Below are 22,129 nucleotides of genomic sequence, written 5' to 3'. Positions count from 1 at the left end.
CGATTTTTTTAAGTACTTCATTTTTAGGTGTTATCCGCTATAATTTTTTTTTCTTTGCTGTTGCTTGCAGAAAGAAAAAGAAGTAAAATTAAGAGAAAAGAACTCAAAACTGAAGGATAAAATTTGGTGAGAGCTGCCTCCCAGTGCTTCCTCCAGTGCTGCATGAAAATGTGTTCTTTCTGGTTCCGCTGGGCATGCTGTCACTGCATGATGGCAGAGGGGGAGCTCCTGGACGGAGCACTCAGAGGAGAAGCTGAGGCCTTGGGTAGTCTCTGATCTATTCCCAACTGTGCTGTGTGCTACTCTCCCCGATTGAATCTGCCCCTTCACCTTCCCTTGTGGCTTTAGGAGAAATTTTAATATTTTAAAAAGAAAATAATCCAGGTTCTAAGACATGGCAATTGAAAAGAGAAGGGCTAAATGTTATCTTTATTCGGGAGAAGCTGATTGTTCTATTTTTCTCATGATAGTTTTCAAAACTAAGTACTTGGTGAAAACCATACACAGGAAATAAAAAGTATCTGTGTCCTGTGAAAAGTGAAGAGTTTACTTAGAATTCAACTAACACCATCAAGGCAGATGAGAATACTCAAAAAGATCTATAGTGTTTTAATTCTTCTTTTTAGTACTTCCTGCTTCCACCATAATGGCCTGAATGTAGCTATTATGGGATGCTGAAGTACCAGGCTATGGGTCTACCTATAGAGCAAAACTGCCTTAAAATGTGTTTTTAAAAAATTAACTCTCTGGGGGATGATCCAAAATGGATGGAGAGCATTGGTAGGAACCCCTTTTCAGAGTCACACTAATAATTTGGTCGGCTTACCCATTTTTGTAATCCAGGCAGACAGCTTTTCATAAAAAAAATTCAAGAACAAGATGATAATAAAGTTCAAGCATGATCCAGTGAGTGCTGTGGTTATCTGAGGAGTGAGGATACTTTTGACATGCTTTAAGGATGTTTCACTTTCCATGAAGCTGGCAAATGTAGCAAAGACTGACAGGCGGTATATAATCACAGCTACCATACAAGAAACGACAAGAGCCATCTGGGGAAGGAAAACACAGGTTGGTCATTCAGGTCTCTGCGGCGCCATGCTGCATACATATCTGAAATATATTAGTCTCTGCATCTCATTATATTACATTTAGCAGCTCTGACATGGAAAGCAAACCAAGTCAGCCTCTCACACCAAAGATGGCAGGAAATGAACAACAATAAGTTAAAAAGGTTAAAAATAAGGCGTATGGTAGCAGCTGAGTAAGCCTAAAACAGAAAAGTATTCATGGCCCATCCTCTAGGCCCATCCTAGAGCAAGAGTTAAGAAAATTAGCCAGAAAGCCAAATCCTGCTTGTGGTTTTGGCATGGCCCTTGAATTAAGAATGTTCTTTTTTTTTTTTTTGAGTTTTTATAGGTTGTAAAGAAAAACAAAGACAGTTACGTGCCAGAGACTATTTGTGGCCCAAAAAGCCTAAAATATATCTGGCCCCTTTACAAAAAATGTTTGCCAACCTCTGCTCTAGACTATAGTTAAACATGTAGTGTGAAGATCACTTACTTTCCCAAGAAAAATACACCTAAAGATTGTAGTTCATTTCCTCTTAGAATGTTGCCATTAGTGGTCTGATGTGCCTGATAGTTTAGACATTTGTCAGATTTGCTAGAAATTTTATACACTTCCCATATTGCAAAAACACAAAGGTATAGGGATGGCTTTATATTAGTAACTGGAATATTTTATTCTGAAAGTTGAGGAACTGAATCAAATTGAATAAATACTGGAAATAAAAGAATAATCTTTCTGGGACCACTCTCCAGAATATTTCTCAAGGTGTGTCCCAAATTCATTATTACTTGCTTTATTCTATCCTCTCTCCTCAGTGATTGTTTAATCATCTAAGAAAACACATATTTAAAATAGAAAACCAGGACTTTTAACAAGAAATTTTAAAGATAAATTATGGGACATTATGGATTGATGAGGTTAAACTATGGTCCACAATTGATAATCTTACATACTTCAACATGAAAAACTCTCAAAGGGTAACATTATCTCTTTTCCTAAAATTAAAGTTCAACCGTAAGAGGGCACAAATTTGGAAAAGGTGAGGGGGCAGGAAATAGATTATGATCAAGGACTCTATTAGCTAAAAGGCATGAAGAAAACATGACTCCCTCACAATGGGGTGTGATACTTAAATTCTTAAAGTAGAAGTAACATTTTCTGGTTTATCTCAGCGAGAGAATAAACCTTAATAGTTTGAGGGGTTTTCTTTTCATTCTGTAAATATATTTTAAGTAAAGATAAAGATAAATTAATAATTTTAAAAAACTAACCAAATAATCTGCAATCGAATTGTTTGTTAAACTGGTGTGGTTTCAAGTTATCACCTAATTAATAGTTGGGAGAAGGGGAGGGACAGGCTCTAAGACAAAGCTCCTCCACCCCCAACCCCCAGCTATTTTCCAAGGTTTAATTGTAGAACATCCATGTAAATTACTGCTTATTTTATATAGGAGCTCTATTCAAGATAAAAAGACTGTGGAGGAAAAAGGAAAAGAAAGAATTCAAGAGCCATTTCAGATACAACTATTGAGATAATGCTAATATGACTGCATGTCAAAGCAATGGTAACGATTTTAAAGAATGCTTACCCATAGTGTTACCGTGGCTCCTGATACAAAGTACCATGGAATACGACGATGTAGAGGCATGTGAGGTTCCATCTCCTGTAATTTTGAAGAAAGCACAGCAAAATTTAAAATCTGTCCTCAAAGTGGGGACTCTAAGAAGTAGTCAGTCACAAAGCCCAGTTAAAGTAACCACCTCCCGAAAGGGTCCAGTACAGCTCATGGAAAGCTACATTCTAGCAATGGTTCCTTCTCTTTCAAGTAGAAAGCTTCAGGGCTCTTAGATGACACATTTTATACATGGTATGAGATATGAGTACACCACACACTATTTCCTGTGTGTTGTATTAGAGTGGTATTCAAGGCCTGGTAGACAGGAAACAAAGTCAAAGCACGAAGGCAGCTGCTTAAGCAGACATGCTTTAATAATGTTACAATTTCATTCTAGCTCAGTTAAATTGAATTGATTGAATTGAATTGCTCTGTAATTGCTCTGCAGGATAATAAATAGAATGCCTTCTTTATATTTATAAGATTGTGTTATTCTTCACAGTTCAGGGTCCCAGATTTTTTTTCATTTTCATGCTTTTTAAGTCATTAATGGGAGATGTTAATTACATCAGCTAACATTCTTAGCTACATAAAGAGGCAGTTAGATTTTATCCAAAAGAATATTGCCATACAATAAAAAATAGATATGGGCAGAAATCTAAATCATACCATTCTATCTAAAATATAAGATTTTACATCTTGTATATTTTCAGGGCTGAGTAGAAACAGGTAGAGGAAGCTGTCCAAGAGCTCGAGCAAAACCTAGGATGCGTGCATGTGATTATGTGCATGTGTGTATACAACGTGAATGTTCGTGTGTGTGTGTGTGTGTGTGTGTGCATATTGGTGTGCGCATATTGGTGTGCGCACATGTGTATGTCCATACATGTATGTGTGTGTTCCCAATATAGACTCAAATGCGAGCGTTTTCGTTGTATTTAACCACTGAAGAACCCTGAAAGTAATTAAAAAAAGAAAAACAAAACTCTTGATTTCAAAACCATTAAAGCTAAGTGGATAATTAACAGTGAATCAACACATATTGTTTTTCAACTAGTTTCAAAGGTAATCATTCAGTACGTCTGATTTTTACTGTCAATAATTTTTGGCAAAGCCAATAGGCTGGCTCTTTCTTTTTATCTCTTAAAATATGAATGGCTCTCTTTGATAGCATCTAGTAGCACAGTGATTACAGATTATGGAAAGGTAGGAACTCTAAGAATATGCTGCCAAGAGTCTGGTGTTTGAGGGCAAAGTATCTTTCATTTTCACATGAAAAAAAAAACTGAGGCCAAGATGTCAAACTACTCAGTCACAGTATATAGCCGGTTTGCCAGTTAGGAATCCCAAAATACAGACTTCCACCCCTAGACAGCAGTGCAATGACCTTTCCATTATAATCAATTAAAATGGGCTCACTGAATAAAATTTGGTCTAATAAAACAATCACTCATAAGCCCACTATCTTGATACGATACTAATATAATTTTTGCATATTAACTTAGTATCCTTTCCATGTATAAGTATTTATATACAAAGCCCACAACATAACACACTATTTTCTATTTTTCTTTTATTTCACTTAGTATTAAAATGATAGATTTCATGATATGATGCCTTGGATTTACTTCGAAATAATCTAGTGGCAGGGAGGAGTAGGTGTAATACATCATTATTTGAGAGGTAACCCAAAGCAGTGTGTCCACTGAGATACGCTGCCCATTTTGGTTTCCTAATCTACCTTAGTCACTGTATTCATTTTCCTGTGTTTACACATAGCTTCAAATTCAGGTCTCAGCTGATGCTGCTGCTGTTCCTCTTCAAAGTCCACCAGGTCCCATTCATATTCCAGTCTGGCTTGTCGCTGTTTCCAAAACTCCAAAAACAATGTGACTATAGGCAAATAAATGTACAGAAACAAATATAATCAAGAGATGGAGAAATAAAGTGAATGAGAAAATAACTGAGTTTTTCCTCTTCTTTTAAATACCAAATTGGTTGCATGATAATTCTTTTGTCACTATTATGTTTGATGATAAAATTATAAAATTATTAATGTTGGCATAATATGTAACACTAAAATAACTCCTATAAAATTTCTAGTTAATTCCTTAGATAACAGTCCATGTAAAAAAAATTTCAGGTTCATTACTCTCTCTCTTCATTAAAATAATTTGAAGTAATATTTAAATTTAACGTTTTACTAACACTGATTTGCAAAATCAGTCCTTTACTGAAATCATTCAGTCTTCTAGGGAAATCATTCAAGCAATTATACATTAGGGAAATTTAAGAAAAACATAAGAGTCATTCCACAGCACATTCTCATTCTCTCTCTGTCTCTGTCCCCGTCTCTCAGTATATATATATATATATATATATATATATAATATATGTTCCATGTTCATTGCAGCATTACTTACAATAGTCAAACCATGGAAACAACCTAGGTGTCCAGCAATGGATAAATAGATAAAGAAAATGTGGTAAACATATGCAATGGAATATTATTCAGCCAATAAAAAAAAAGAAAATCCTGCCATCTGGTTGTGACAACATGAATGGTCCTTGAGAGTATTATGCTAAGTGAGATAAGCCATACAGAGAAAGACAAATAATGTTTGATCTCAATTACATGTGGAATCTAAAAACAAACCAACAAACTCATAGAAACAGAGTATAGATTGGTGGTTGATGGGGGTGGGGGAGTGGGGAGGAATGGGTGAAAGTGGTCAAAATGTACAAATGTCTAGTTGTAAGGTTAATAAGTTCTGGGGATATAATGTATAGCACAATGACTATAGTTAAAATTACTGTGTTGTATATTTGAAAGTTACTAAGAGTGGATCTTAAATGTTCCATCACAAGAAGAGAAGATGGTAGCTTTGAGGTGATGGATATTAACTAAACTCATTATATCATATGCCTTAAACTAATAAAGTGTTATATGTCAACTGTATCTCAATAAAACTGGGGGGAAAGTGAAAGTGACCTAAATATCCAACAATAGAGAACTGGTTAGATAAAGTATGATGAATTCATAAAAAACAATTCTATTTAGTCATAAATACACACATCCACGTATTCACTGCTATAGAATGAGTCCCATCATTTACTGTTTGTTGAATAAAAAAGTAGGTTTAAAACTACAATATTGTACCATTTACATAAAATTATATGAATACACATGTCCATACACAGAGCAAAGAATTATGAAAAATTCTGGCCAAAATAATAAATTTTATTTCTGGTGATTTTAACATTATTTTCTTTTGTTCCTATATACTGCTTGAATTTACTATGATGGGTATATATTTTAATTACAAACAAGCCAATAAGTTAAAAAGAAATACGCATTTCTTACCCTCCAGTACAAAGCACAGTATGCATTATTTTATTTTCAGGCCTCAATCTCTTGGACTAGTGCTATTCCTTTAACCTGGAATGTTTTCTTCACACTTACTCTGCCAACTGATCCTTTGTTTCAGCTTACTTGTTGATTAGTATTTGTACTAAAACAAATATACTTGCAGTTCTGTTTTCACAGAATTTGGCTAAGATCCTCAAAAACCAAAGCTAAATCAATTCACTGCTACAACAAACTTTTCTGAAAGAACTAATTGATGATAGCACCTCTTCAAAATACTTGTAGTGTTGCTGAGTTTTTTGCATATGGTTTCTCCTCTATTTATGATGAAATATAAAGTTAGTGTGGTATACTATCTCTCTCAATGGAAGCAATCAAAAACTACTACACTTGTTTTAATTTGTGTACCTATCATTCACTTCAGATTCCAATTAATGATTAGGCAGGATATGGCAGCCACATGATGGAGATGTTCATACACCAACTTACCAAACTTGGGGTTGCTGAAGAATTGTTACTAAGGTTTCTCTACCTTCCATTCTCTTTGAATCTGGGCTGCTCTCTTTAGACCATAGTGGACAAGCAGAAGTGACAGAAACCCATAAATCCCTCTGCTTCACATATACACCAAGAAATTTTGTTGTCTTTTTGGCTGGATGAAGCTAACTTTGTCCTTTGCCCAGTTTTTAAATGCACATATTTGTATTTGTTAAAGACTTTTTTTTTAATTAGAAAGGAAAAAAAGACTAATTTTTCCAGAGTCCCCTAAATTCTGGGACATGTTTTAGAAGTCCTTAGGCCTCTGCTTGCTGAGTTACTTTTATAGAAAATATTTACCTCATTGATGGTAGGAACAACTTCTTAACACCTCTACTTCCTATGTGAAATGAAAAATATGAAATGCTATAACATTTTCAAAATTAAGGGCAATTCCGCTTTATATGGAAGATTTTTATCAAATGAAACTGGAAGCTAGAATGAGAATTAGTCACAGGGAACTCAGACTTAAACAGTGATTTATTAGCCCTCAATAATTTATTTTGATTCTTACTCCAGTTTGCATTCATGACTCAATATCCTCTAGCCACCAAATAATTATGTATATTCTCTCCTGAATTATCTATTTATTCAGACTATTTTTTAACCATAGGGCTGAGAGACAGTAAGAGCTGAATACATATGAAGTTTCAAAAACTATACTGTCTCTCAGAAAAATAAGCAGATGATTAACGGGGGCCTTTCTTGGGCCAAGGACTAAAGAACATTGAAGTGGGCTCTACTGGTGTACTAATCTAGCAAGGACACAAAGATCTAAAATCACCTTTGGTATGTAAGGTATACTATCTGTATATGTTATACAGATGAGCCATATAACACGTAATATGGAGAAAGTTGTTTTTTATGTGACTACTCACCCCAAATTCCCATGAATATTGCAAAGAACACTGTTGACTCATTATCAAATAAATGGGAGACCTGTATGAAACAAGAATAACATCACAAATAGTATTAGTTTCAAATACAATGCAAAAGCAGGAAAATTACAAGTCTTCTCAACATCCCCAAATACATACATACCTTTGAAGCCAAACATGTACTATTTAGTCTCCAATAATCACACACTTGATCACAGAGTGGGCACATGATAATCTGACCTCCAATATCAGGGTCACAGATTTCGGTGCTGCAGAGTGAACAGCAAAGTTATTTTTAAAGTGATGCATGTTTCGGTGAAAGTCCAAAGCTGTTCTTATCGGAACAAAGCAATTTCTGCAGTAGGTCAAGTCATGCTTTGAGGAACTGGATCTTTAGAACTAATCATTAAATACAGATTTTTTTAGAAAGCACCAGGTTAGGGGCAGCTGCTTTTTATGATATATCAATTATCTGCTGCCATAAAGAAACATTCTGAAACAAATGCCAGGGAAGTAATAATACCAGTTTCAGTTAGTATAAGATCAAGACGTTTTCTCTATTTAGGCAACTCAATTGCACTTACCTGCTTGAGTTACCATGCATTGATAATAAGCCATAAATAAAACAAGCTAAGCCAACTACAGCTGCAAAGGATAGCATTTCTGTGTAAAATCCGAGGAAGACAAAATAGATGCCAATTTTTTCCCCATAATAATTCCTATAAAAGAGAATAAAAACAAGAGTCAGAGGTTGGAAGAATAATTCAAGTACAAACAGCCTCGTTTTGTATTCAGACAAGCCTGTATGCTAATTTTGGCTCCACTGCTTTCTAGCAATATAATTTGGTAAAGGTACTAAACCTCTAAGCTTTAGTTTCCACATCATAAAATGCAGGTTGATGCTTATCCACAGAATTGGTGTAAGGATTAAAAGAGATAACACTAAGTAGGCCCTCTGTGTCCATAATGAAGCTTGAGATAATCACGTGAAGCGAATAAGTCAGGAAAAGTTGAAAACTACATGATATTTATTCCTCATATGTGGGATGTAAAACTGTTGTTTTTAAACCCAGCACCCCTTAAGGAAACCCTCAAGGAACCAGGGAATATAGTACTCTTCTTCAGAAAACCACGTATTTGTATGTTTGTTCATTTGTTTGTTTTAAATCAGCTTAATCCTCTTCCTTACTCATATAGAGCGCAGCTCACCAAATCTGTAAAGCCTTTCCATAGTTTCCTAGGCAGATAGATCCGATCTCTTTTTGGTACTAATAGCATGCTACATATAAATCAATGACAGCACAAAATGTTAAACTGTAATTTCAAAAAGGCAACTCTGAACATGAAGGGTATAAGCTTAATCTCCTAATGAGAAGATTTTAAAATACTTTTCTCATATTCAATATTAATTTCATGTAATCTCCCACTCTACACTTTTCAAAATTTCTAATCTTTTCTAACCAAACTAGCATCTTACTGCTTGTACCACCTTCCATTCTTTTCAAGTGATATTTTTACACTGTTGTTTTTCTTTGTTCTGCTCTTCACTATAAACATGAAATTAAATTATAATCATATTCCTTTGTTAATTTGCCATTAACGACTTCCTGAGGTTCATTCACACTTAGGATGAACTGCTTTTTCTCCTTTTTGCTGAAAAACATAGTAATCACTATAATACTATATAACATCAAAATTTTTAAAAAAGAAGAAAAAAGATTTTGATTTGTGAGATTTATTATTCACCATGTCTATTTCCATTTGATGTTTTAAAAATTAAAGAAGGTAAAACAATATTATCGCTATAGATTCAATCTAAAAATTCTTTAGGAATTCATAAAGAAACTAGCTATTTCAACATTATTTTTAAAGAATTACATTTTTTTCCCCTTTCAAATAGCAAGAACCTTATTTCTTGAGAATTAAAAAAAAAAAAAAGTCCTAAAGAACTCCAGATCTTTAATTAGTATTATATAGATTTCAAAAACAGAAATTCTCAGATGAGCTTTTATTATATATAGAATTATAGAAACTATTTTACTAAACTTGGACTTGAGGGGCTTAACAATAACCAATTAACAACTAAACCATCCCTTAGGAGTGCAAAAAACAAGAGGCATGTTTTAGATTTGCATTATAATAAAAATGTATATATTATTGAATTAAGATTGAGATGTTAACCTAAATTCTTATTATTCATAACAAAGAAAATGAGAGAAATCTAATCAAACGAGACACTCTATAAAGACTCAAATGTAAATAGAACCCTTTTTTTGAGTATTTTTTTCAAAAATTGTACCTTGTGGTTACACCTATGGTATTTCTTAATCTGTCCATTTTACTTACTAGGCTTTCAACTCATCTGTGGCCCTGTATCATCTAATATAGCATCTGATAGGTAGGAGACATTCCTTAATATTGGTTGTGAGATTTTGTAAGAAGGCATTGGTCTAATTTTGTATTCCCAGAACTTAGTACTTAATCTGAGACCCAGAAAATAATCAAAAAAATGATAAAACTGAACTGATACAGACTCGAGGAATAAATGAACAAATTCAAACATCTGGTCTAAAGAGATTCATTTTTACAGTGAATTCATGGACATCTGAGAAACTTAGCTTAGCTTGGCATTTTAACAGCACCATTATATTAATTGAAAATATATTTATTTTAAGAGCTACATATGATATAGCTTAGTATATCAATTTTATTTCTAAGTATTAAGCCTTCACAATAGGTTATATAAAAAAATTACATGGAGCACTTAAATTGAAAAGAAAAATTGGGATCAGAGGGCATATAAAACTGAAGACTGATAAATCAATGATGGCAACTTTGGGGTTATCGTTTTTCCTGAAAAAAAAAAAAATCTAATATGACAAAATGGTCAGTGCCCAAAAGGCAGTAAAACTTTTACAAATATTTCAATATGAAACTTAAGTTTGTATAAAGATAACATGAAATATGTGAAATCTAGGAATTTGGAATCCTATATTCTAAATCTCTTTCTAGGTACCCCAAGTCATCCTGCCTTTATTTATTTTTATCCTCCATATCTAGTCACCCACTAGGTCCAATAAATTCTATCACAAAAGTCTTTTTTCTAATCTATAGTATCCTCTCTTTCCTGTTACCAGTACCTTGGATATGATCTTTAATATCTTTTGCTGGAAAATTTTAATAGCCTCCTAAGTTCCCTGACTTCAGTCTTACATCCTTTTAAAGTATCTTCCTTGTTTCCAATAGTGATGTTTCTAAAGAAGGAAAATGGTGTCCTTTTCCTCCTTCAAAAGTTTTGTCCTTTCATCTCAGCACTGTCCCTCGTAATTTTGTTTCTGATAAACATTTAGGTCTCACCTGCTACTACTCCTACATGCAGAACTAAACGCACAGCCCAGTGCTCTATACTTGCTTCCCTGTTGGAGATATTCCTATCTTTTTTACCTAGCTACCTAGTACTTATCTCTCAAAACACAGCTTGAGAATTAGCGCTATGAAACTTTCCCTGAGGTAGGTATTTTTCCTCTGTGCTCTATTCTTTCATGAGTATCACTCTGCTGTAATTATTATGCATTTGGGTGTCTTCCTGAAAATATATTCACGTTGGGAAACTGTGTTCTAATTACCTTTGTAGCCCTAGCCTATTGCCTAATATCTAGTGATGTTTAAAAAATTCTCATAAAAAGAATGTATACATTCTAATTATGCATGTTTGGACAATTCCTCTCTTTCTTAGGATATTTTATTTGTATCAAGTTTTCCCACAAAACCTTTCCGAAAGACCATACAATCAACAAGGAGAGGAAATAAAACCACACCTGATACAGACCTTCAGTCTCATGACAGAGAACACCATCACTACCAATTATCTGTAAGTAATGAAATATGCCCAGTTCTAACAGCACCCATCATCTGTTACCACAAACCTGAGGTACAGAGAGCAGTGAAGATGCTTAGGAAATACTAGGGAAAAAAGTGTAAAGCAGGCTGGAGACATTACACAAACACCGACAAAATCACCCCTGGAAACAAATGTTGAGATTTGGTTAATTCGCAGTATAAGCTAAAAGGAAGGGATCTGAAAATGAGCAAAACTGGAAGTGACAGTCTCAAAGAAGCATTGTTTCTGAGTAAGAATTACGTATAAAGGGTGGTACTCCTTAAAAATGTGGCCATATGAGAAAGATGAAAATAAGAGGTACAGTTAGGATCCTGTAGAAATGAAAGAAATAGCACGTGACAACCACGTATCATCATCCATAAAAGAAACCACATGGAATAGGAAAGAACTAACATAAACGTGCACTCTAATCTAGAAATTGTTTGTGAATTAAACACAAAGAGAAAAAAGCAGGCCATATCCTTACAAAATTATATTTTCTAAAAACTGGAAATCTGAAACAAATAATTTCAGCTAATGAAAATTCTCCCCAAAGAACATGATGAATACTGTGATAAAGCACTACAAACAACTAAATGTTGTCAAAATAAATAATTACAACTATAAGAAAACACCAGAAATATAAAAATAAGAAGAGAGTGGAGGTAAACAGAAAAAAATAAAAAAATAAAACAAGAGGTGAAAGAATTCTAGAAAGAGAGGAAAAAAAGAAATCATATAAGATCATGTCAGAACTGATACTGAAATTATAAGATACCCAAAAGCGAATGATGGAAAAATTAAGTGAAAATCTAATAATAGAAACTAAAAACAGAAAACCTATCAAAAGAATAAAAATGACATAGAGAAGTAAAAAGGGTCTCAGAGAAATTGTTTGATATATGACAGGCAAAAAAGACAAAATATACAAATAATTAGAGTCCAAAGAAAATAATCGAAACACTGCAAAATAACTAATATTTTAAAAATATAAACCAAGACAACTTTTCAGAAAATAAACGAAAAAATAGAAGCTACACATTGAAAGGATCCACCAGGAACCAGGAAAAACTGACTTAGAAAAATCTACTCCAAGACATAATGTGTTAAAACAATCAGATTTCAAAACAAACAAACAAGCAATCAAAACTCTCAAAGTCCCGTGGCAAAATGACAAAGTAATGTACAAAGGCAAAAGAAATTCCTACTTAATGAGGATACACTAGAGACGTTTCCACTAAGATCAGGAATGAGGAAAGGATACCCACTATCTCCACTATTACTGAACATTGTTTTGGAATTATTAGCCAGTGCAGCTGAATGAAAGAAAGTGATTAGAGACATAAGAATTGGTAGAGAATAAAAAATAATACTTAGCATTAAACTAAAAAGTTTCATAACCTACACAAAGAAAACTCTACCTAAAAGTAAGCTTGAACAAATACATACCTTTTCTTTGATTAGAAAGTCTCAATATCATCAAAATATGAAGCCTACCTAATTAATTTACAAACTCAATGTGATCCCCATAAAAATACCAACAATCTTTTTAGTAGAGAGCTAGACAAGTTTATACTAAAGTTTATGTGGAAAAACAGACCTGCAGAATGTACAAGAAAACACTGCAAATAAAAGTTATGATTAGGCATTAGCCCATTTAGATATTAAAACATACTACAGTGAAGTCACAGTAATTAAAACAGCCTGGTATCGGTGTATGAATAGTTAGCTAGATCAACAGAATAGAACAGAAAATCCAGAAATAAACAACTGCATATAGAAATCTAGTATATGATAAAGGTGGTACCTCAAATCACTGGGGCAACAATTAAACTTTTTAATAAACGGTGTTGGAGCAAGTAGATAAAACTAGATCTATCTCTCACACAATATGTAAGAATTAACTCCAAGTGGATAAAGCATCTAAACATAAAAAATGAAAACTATGCAAGTAGAAAAAAATGTGGGTGAGTTTCTCTACAATTTGTGCATATGAAAAGGCATTCTGTAACTAAAAATCCAAATGCAATAAAAAAATGATAAGTTTGACTTAGATTTTTGTGGCCATTTTTTCTTTAGCATAATGCTTTTAAGATTCATTCCTTGATGTTACATGTATTAGCAATTTATTTCTTTTTATTTTTGAGAAAAATCCATTGTATGAATGCATGATAATTTATTTATTCATTCACCAGTTGATGAACATTTTGGTTGTTTCCAGTTTTCTATTATTATATTGAGTTAAGCGACTATGAACATTCAAATAATGGTGTTTCAGTGGTCATTTGCTACATTTTTCCTGGGTAAGGACTTAGAAGTGGAATTGTTGGGTCATATAAAAAGGGCATATTTAACTTTATAAGAAACTGTCAAGTTGTTTTGTAAAGTTGCTATACCATTTGTATTCCCACCAGCAATGTTTGAGAGTCAAAGTTGCATTCCTGTTAGCACTCGTCAATCTTTTAGATTTTAGCTATTCTAGAGGGTGTGTGGTAGTTTCTCAATGACATTTTAATATTTAGCTAGTGAATAAAGATGTTGTGTGTCTTTTAATGTATTGGCCTTTAATAAGTATATTTTTTTGGTAAAGTATTTGCGATAATCTTTTGTCCATTTTTAGTTATTCTGTCTTCTTATTGAGTTGTAAGAATTCCTTAAATATTTTGGATAAGAGTCCTTTATTGATATGTGTGTTGCAAGTATATTTTTTGGTTTGTGGTCTGCCTTTTTATTTTTGTAACAGTGTGAAGACATTTTTAATTTTAATGAAGTGAAGACATTTTTAATTTTAATGAAGTCAATTGTATCCATTCTTTAAATTTTGCTTTATATGTCTTATCTGAAAAATCCATGCCTAACTCGAGGTCACATTGATTTTTGTCCAACATATTCTTTTAGAAGATTTGTAGTTTTACCCTTTACACTTAGTTCTCTAATCCATTTAATGTTAGTATAAATTTTTATATAGGACGGGATCAAGATACATGTTTGTCATATGAATATCCATTTGTTCTAGCATGGGAAAGGACTATCCTTTCCCCAAATAAGTAAACAGACACCTCTGCTGGAAATCAATTGACCATGAATATGTGGATCTATTTCTGGACTCTACTTTTATTAAAGGTCTTATTTGTAAACGATTTAAAATATATAGAAAAGTTGCAAGAATAATTCAAATAACATCCATATATCCTTTATTTTATTGTAAAAATATTGTTCCATTTGCACTCTCTTCATATGTATTTCCTTTTACAACTATATATGTATCTATAAATATCTTTTTCTGAACCATCTGAAAGTAAGTTAATTGAATACATCATGACCCTTTATCCCTAAATACTTCATTGTCTATTCCTAAGAGTATTATCTTATGTAACCAATGAAAAGATACCCTAGGAATAATAGCCATTTTCTACAATCGCTACCTTTGTGATAACACAGTGTTTTCTTTTTTGCCTTTACAGTTACCTAGTTTAAAACTTTATACCTAGTTATCAATGCTTTACATTAAATTTTGTTAAATATTTAAATTTATTAAAATTTTTCTCATTATTGAAATGGGAAAGCAGTGTAACTTGCTATAAATGGAAAATTACTTAAATCATAGGATAAAAAACTTTAAAAAGTTGTTAAATTTAAGCTCAACATTGTCATCTCATGAAATTTCTGAGCTTCCACTTTGTTGTAAAAAATTAGCAAATGCTAACAAAGTATTACAGATAGACCTGCAATGACCTGAGATGTGTTTGTGTATATCTAGGGTTATAAATACAAACCTTTGGGGTACACTTAAAGCAGAAACACCCGTAAACAGTTAAAAATGTTAGTTAAATAAATATTCTCAATATATTTTTAACAATGTAAAATACATAAACCTTCATTCTGACAACTTAGCTTCTTTGAAAATATACTATGAAAATATTCACCAAGGGCATAATGTCTGCAGATATTCTTAGCAGCCTTGTTCTTACAGTGAACATTTTGGAACAGCCTAATGTTTTTTAATAGAAAGTTAGATAAACGAATTATCAAAATTTATAACATTGCACTGTGTTCTTGTTAAAAAGCATGAGCTAGATCTGTGTGTATTCACAGGGATGGGTACCAACAACATATTATTTAATGAAAAAAAGAAAATCTAAGCAAAAAAGTAAATAAAGAGACCATTGCTCTGGTGGGAAAATGTGTTTATGTGCTTTATGATGCATGCACATAAAAATGAGACTGAATAGATACTATCAAATCAAGAGTAGTTACCTCTATGAAGTGGAATAGAGGTGGAATTTTACTTAAAACTTTGCACAGTTTTAACTAAAACTTTATTAGTTAAAATTTTTTGATAAATGTGCTACTTTTAGAATTTAAATAAGTCAGAAAGATAAATATCATATGATTTCACTTATATGCAGAATCTAAGGAACAAAAAGAACAATTTAATCAAAAACAGACTCACAAATATAGTGGACAATTTGGTGATGAACAGGGGAGGACAGCTGGGGGGCTGGGATATTGGGGTGAAGGGTTAAAGAAGTACAAATCAGTAGTTGATAGATGGTTACAGGGATGGGGAGCACGGCATAGGGAATGTAGTTAGCACTATATATTGGCTAGGTGGAAAACCAGAGGAGAAAAGGAGCAATTAGGGGGATCGTTTTATAAACTATATAAACGTCTAACCAATGTACTGTATACTTGAAACTAATTAAAATAAATTAATTACTTAAAAAAATTTTTTAAAGTAAAAAAAAATTAAATGACCATTACTCAAAACAATTAAAAGATTCATCTGACAGAGTTCATATAACGATTTACATAAAACATCAGTTTATATACTCTAGTTGCCTTTTATTCTAGATGTTTCCTCTTATTTGCCTTAAACACAACTGTTGAGATAACATTTCAGTTGATTTAGATATATGAATCAAAATCAGTCTCCTAAAAAAGATGCTGCAATGCCGTGCAAGCATCACAGTGGAAGCATAAATCACCAAGTGAACTGTTCTAATCCAATTATTCCTTTACCAAAATTATAGCAGGAGTCTTCTATCATCCTGTGTGCATGTAGTATTGTTATGGTTCAAAGCAGGAACCTGCAACCATAGTCTTCTTGCTTAGCTCACAGAACTGTCTAAAGAAATTACTTGAGAGCATAGAAATCAGACAGGGTCAGGCACTAAGTTTTACAACTGCCTGAGCCAAAAGATTTTTTAAAAAAAGAAAGTATTAAGGTTATAGAACCAATGGCTTCCCAGCTCTCTGAGATCAATACACACACACAAACGCAATAAAACATACCCATACACAACATTTCTGCTATCTTCTAAATTCCTGAACTGAGGAAAACAAAAATATTATGTATGAAGCACTAAGTGCTAGGCTAGCCCCTACGCTAAAAAATATACATATCTCATTTAATTATCAAATAACCCCATAAGGAAAGCACTCTTGTTATTCTCATTTTACAGATGAGTCTCATAGACGCTAAGCACTTTGAATAAATTTAGATAGCTTCTAAGAGGAAGAGTTTGGATTTGAACATAGCCTACCTAAATACCAAGGCCCAAACTCTGAACCACCGAGCTATCTCTGCAGGGTGGTTAAGAGAGAACATTCTGGCAACAGCATTCTGTGCACAAATGAATGACTAAATGACAGTGTAGATATAAAACTGGGTATATGTAAAGTGTAGTGGGTGAGAAGAGTAGTAAAAAGAATGGAATATGATGCCATTGTTTTATTTGGTTTAATCCTGTGTAAAACTTACCTAATTAAATCTAAAGGCTGCTCCTTGTAAAAATAAGAAAACCGAGCCCAATTCTGGCAAAGCGTGTACCTTTCATTGACAGGATTAGGAGGTTCTGATGGCTTCCAATATTGGCCCTACAGATATTCAAGAAGAATATATGTGAATAACAAAGAAAAAGACAAGGGCGAAGTAAACCAACACTGCTTTTATGAGGTTAGTGAATGAGGCGAATGTTCTTTTACTTTTAGACTTAAGATTTTCATATTCCACTGATGTGAAATTATGCACTAAAACCTATAATGAGCTATAATAACAGTGATTTATTTATTAAATATTCACGCCCAGTTATTTAAAAATGCAGGTTAAAGTTTGAGACTTTGGCTTTCCTCAAGTTGTTCCTTTTACCTGGAATGTCCTTTCTTCTCTACTCAAATTGAATATAAAATTCAGCTTGGGAATTCATATAACTGTATAACTTGCTGGGACTTTAGCAACTGGCTAACACTTTTATTGTACAGAGTGAAAAATTAAATCCCAAGCGAAGTTAAGTGAACGATCTAAAGTCGCAACGCTATGACAGGACTCTCCTCCAGGGAATCTGTCTTGTCCTCACTGAAATATCCATTTCCCAACGAACTTAAAATATATGCAATAAACTTTGGCCCTTAAGAGCCTCAGCATTGTTTCATGCATAAGTTCTTTTCCCACTATTAAGTACTAAGTAGCTTTATTAATGTCCTAGCAGAGCACTGACTACACACAGCTGCTCAATACATTCTTTTTAACTATTTGCCTAGACAAGTGAACTGCTGATGACAACACTGAATAAATACCCAATTTAAAATTAAGCACATGTGAAAATCTCTATTTGACAAAGTATAGGATTTTATATCCTCCAGATTCCAACAGTTTTCCTCTTCTGTAGTTAGTCCTATTGAACCTTGAGAAATAAAATAGAAAATAAATGAAAATAAAAACCAAAGAAAAGAAAAAGAGCAGCCTATATTTGTTTATCTGGAAAAAATGATTCTTTAAAGTACATAAGGTAAAATCTAGTCCCTAAACTTGAATTCAAGAGAAAAAGAAAGAAAAAGTAAAATTAACAGTACATTATAGGTATTTGTAACGACTGCTCACTAACTCTGATTCTAGCAAGCACAAAGGCTCTACTGGAAGGCTAGATGTACGGATTAAAATTTCTGGTGATTGAGGATATTTGTTTTTTTTAGGTTGGCTTTATAACCTGGTACCAGTAAGAAGAGAAAAACAAACAAACAATCCTCAACATCTTCAAAAAATGAAACAAGCCCTTTTGTGAAGAAAGGCTGACAAAGAATGCAGCGTTTATTAACCCACTATAGATCTACTTTATCGAATGGCCATGGCATTATTTAGAATCCATAATCTCCTAGAAATTCTTTTGCCAGGAGGAAAAATATGAGGAAAGGGGAAAGAATATGGGTTGGGAGGAATGATTTCTCTAAGACTTAAGTTAAATTCATCTGACTTGATACTCCTGTTGAAATTTGCAATTCATTTTGGAAAATTCTGCTATACCTTTGTAGGAAACATATCAAACATAATCAACTAACCAGTGTTGAACTGACTAGAGTCAATCACCATACTGTTGAATAAATATTGACAGAGGAAAGCTGGTACAATAGTTTAAATCCTGGAAAAGAGAGTTTGGCTTTGGGCTTTTGAAAACTATTACAGCAACACTACCTTCAAAATAATGGGCAATGATTTAGATCTCACTTGTTTAAATGGAAATACTTGATTCTTCTATATTCCTAAGGAATGTGTTTCTCAAAAAGGGAGCACATCATCAAAAATCTTTCACAAGTATGGAAGAATAAAACAAATAAAAGTAACAACAGTTCCAAGGTTAAATCTTAGTTTATGCATGTTCAGCCACATGATGTCTACTGTGAATGGTGGTGATATTTCAACACTGAATATCCAAAGGGAAGGTTTCCCTCAGAAACCCCCAGAAACTAGGCTATCAAGCTTTCAGTTTTGGTTAAATGGGTGCATCACTCAAAATGTCATTTCTTTGTTAAACTTATAAAGCTCAATAGTTTTGTACAATGATCCACCAGCCTCAAAGAATCATTCTTTTAAATCTCAGGTATCTGTCTGACTCTTTCTTAGGACTGAAGTCATTAGCTTATTTTGCAGTTGTACATGTGCATTATTTCCCAGAAATTCCTAGTCTGTGAGCTTGGATTCCTGGTTATGTTCCAAAAATACCTAACAGAATGCTTTACATATAATTAAAACCAACTATGCCTTTAATGAATGAATACATGAATGCATTTAATGCATGCATGTAATTTAAGTCCTTTATAGCAGGAGTCCCTGACCCCTAGGCGGCAGACTGGTATTGGTCTGTGGCCTGTTAGGAGCAAGGCTGCACAGCAGGAGGTGAGCGAAGATTCAGCTAAATACAGCTGCTGCTCCTCAGCGCTAGCATTGCCACCTCAGTTCCAACTCAGATCATCAGCCATTAGATTCTCTTAGGAGAATTGGTCCCTGGTGCCTAAATGGTTGGGGACCGCTGCTTTATAGCTTCGAAACTTTATACATGAGAAAAGATCTGATGAATTCAGATATAAATTTCTAAATATTATGTTCTAAAATGTTTTTTTAATATAACTGCTATTCTCAATATGGGTCCTACAGAAAAATCATATCCAAATGTAATAATGTTTTCAAAATAAACTTCCACTGAAATCTCAATGTGAAGAGGTATTAACTACATGTTTCAGCACAGCTGGTAAAGTTCTCAGCTTGGAACTAGGGAGTTTAGGGGAATTTCTCAAACATGTAAGAGAATTAAGCAACCTGTAATGAAAGAGGAAGCAAATGGAAGATTCTCTCTCCCAACAAGGCAACCTCTGAACTTGAGAGGGAAAAGAGCTCAATATTTCAAAACCAAGCTTATACTTACATCATGGAGTGGATAGGCAGATGAATAAGTGTGAGAATTTAGCAGTCTTTCAATCCCAAACCTTTTCTTCCCATCTTCTATGCTAAAGGGACATCGTGAAAGTATATAATAAACCTACGAAGTGAGCATAAAGAGACGTGCATTTCAAAACTTTATGCTTTCCATATTTTTTTCAATCACAGTTTAACAACGTCCACTCAGAATGATTATATAAAGAACATTCCCTTCGTTTGGGGTAAGATCTGGAGAGGGTAGGGCTATGTGTACTTCACAGGCATTTCAGCTCCTGGGTATGAGAGCTCCACATTCCCTTGAGGAGAGGGGAGAATGAATCATAATTTATTTGTTTCTGCCCCAAGCTCCTCTGAGGTCTCTTGTCCCAGAATTCCTATTATAATCAGGGCTCAATTTAGAATCTAATATCATTTCTATTAATAGTTAAGGGAACATGGGATAGAATTGATACTTGGGCAAGTTGTCTTAAATACTTTTTCAATGAATTACTCTCATAATTTAAACAGGGCCTTATCTTGCTATCTGAATTTATTAACTCAACATTATCATATCTACAACTATTTTGCAATCACTTACATCTTTATATTAGTTTTCTCCTCCATCTAATTTGGGCTTGGTGTCCTCAGCTCTTGTATTTCTGTCAATTCAATCTTATCTCCTTTTTGTGTTCCAGCAACTTTGCAGAATTTCTGCTTTTCTGATTGCTGAATTTGGTCTTTTTAGTACTTTTTTTAGATGTATTTCCCTTCACCCCCTTTTTTCTATTTCATCATTTAAGGAACTGTTGATTAAAATGGTTGTTGTCCTTGAATGACCATTATCTAATTTGGTTACTCACTTTACAGGCAAGCTTAATACTCTGCCTTGGTAAATAAATCATAATTTATGTAAGGTAGTTTTTATTTTTATAAATAATGTGATAAATATTAACTATTCTATATACTTTGAATTATTTCCTTAAGAAAGAGTCACCAAAATAAGAACTCTGTCTTGTAGTGTTAACAAAGTGGAACATTTTACTTTACCAGATATTAAGATTATAAAACTATGGTAATAAATACAGCATGGTATTGTCAAGTCAAAACAAATCCAGACGTAGGAAAGAAATGATTCCATTCAAAAAGATTATTGTAAGAGTGAGGGAGACTATTGCAATAGAGGGATCTGCAAACATCTGCAAAGTTAGGCAAAAAAAAAGGGCTTTTCTTTTACAGGGAGAAGAAAGCCAGGTTCAGGAAATGTCTTTTTTTTTGTATTAAAAAAGGGCTATTCTACAAGCCAATGTTGGCTCAGGTTGAGAGTACGTCCAACTTTAGGGTCCTGTGGGTAAAAAATAAGTTTAATTAAAGTTTGATCAATTCAGCTAATGAGTACTCTGTTTTTATCAATGGAGACAAATAATTTTGGCAAAATATTTGTGAAACAAAGACTAGAAAGGTGGAAAGCCTGAGTCTGACCCTTATTATTATAAAGTAGTAAGTGGTAAGAAATTGTAAGGGTAACTATAGATGTAGAACAACTAAAATTTCCCTGGTGCTAAGAGAATGAGACTTTCTTTAACTCCTTTTTCTTAGAGCATTTCCTATAGAGTGATTGTAATTATCAATTCTTTCTCTATGCCTTTGAGATGTATGTAAGTCTTTTTAAATGCTAAATAAACCTCTTGCCAGTTTTACAACTCAGGAGTGCTTTTAAGCTTTCTAGGAGTTGTCTCTTTGTAAAGTTAACATCGAGAAAGACAGCATTCCTATCTTCCTGTCTCTATGCTGAGTGTAGCTTGGGCACCTGGCTCCAAGCTGTAACTTTCTGCTTGACACAGAACTATGAGAAGTATTATAATTTTTTATTTTTTTGGATAAAGACAACTAACTCAAATGAACAAGTCAATTACAAGGTGAATTTAGGATGAACTATGTGGCAAAACGTGCTGCCAAGTCAGACTTGGGGTGGAGGTTATCTATGAATATGCTTTAAGTCACATAGGGAAGAGTGATTCTTTACAGTAATCAGTTTCTCAGAATGAGAGGAATAGGAGATTTCTTTAACTATCCTTATTTTCCATGACTACA

At 33.4% G+C, this 22,129-nt stretch overlaps 1 protein-coding gene across 4 annotated transcripts in view; it reads right to left on the bottom strand.

The window, feature by feature from the left end:
* The window catches only part of ANO5 (anoctamin 5), an 81,216-nt gene that overhangs the window by 17,180 nt on the left and 41,907 nt on the right, over window positions 1–22,129 (bottom strand). For all 4 annotated transcript variants that reach the window (XM_039865705.1, XM_039865721.1, XM_039865710.1 and 1 more), the window contains 8 exons: window positions 20,046–20,159; window positions 17,111–17,226; window positions 8,051–8,185; window positions 7,630–7,735; window positions 7,467–7,527; window positions 4,426–4,577; window positions 2,658–2,732; window positions 827–1,049 (listed from right to left, as the gene is read on the bottom strand). In XM_039865705.1, the coding sequence (XP_039721639.1) occupies window positions 827–1,049; window positions 2,658–2,732; window positions 4,426–4,577; window positions 7,467–7,527; window positions 7,630–7,735; window positions 8,051–8,185; window positions 17,111–17,226; window positions 20,046–20,159 (982 nt within the window). The remainder of the gene's footprint in view (window positions 1–826; window positions 1,050–2,657; window positions 2,733–4,425; window positions 4,578–7,466; window positions 7,528–7,629; window positions 7,736–8,050; window positions 8,186–17,110; window positions 17,227–20,045; window positions 20,160–22,129) is intronic.

The sequence above is a fragment of the Pteropus medius genome, unplaced genomic scaffold, assembly GCF_902729225.1.
Source record: "Pteropus medius unplaced genomic scaffold, Ma_sr-lr_union100, whole genome shotgun sequence".
NCBI classification, from domain to species: domain Eukaryota; kingdom Metazoa; phylum Chordata; class Mammalia; order Chiroptera; family Pteropodidae; genus Pteropus; species Pteropus medius.
The sequence above is the reverse complement of the archived record's forward strand: the minus strand, read 5'-3'. Positions and strand labels throughout refer to the sequence as shown.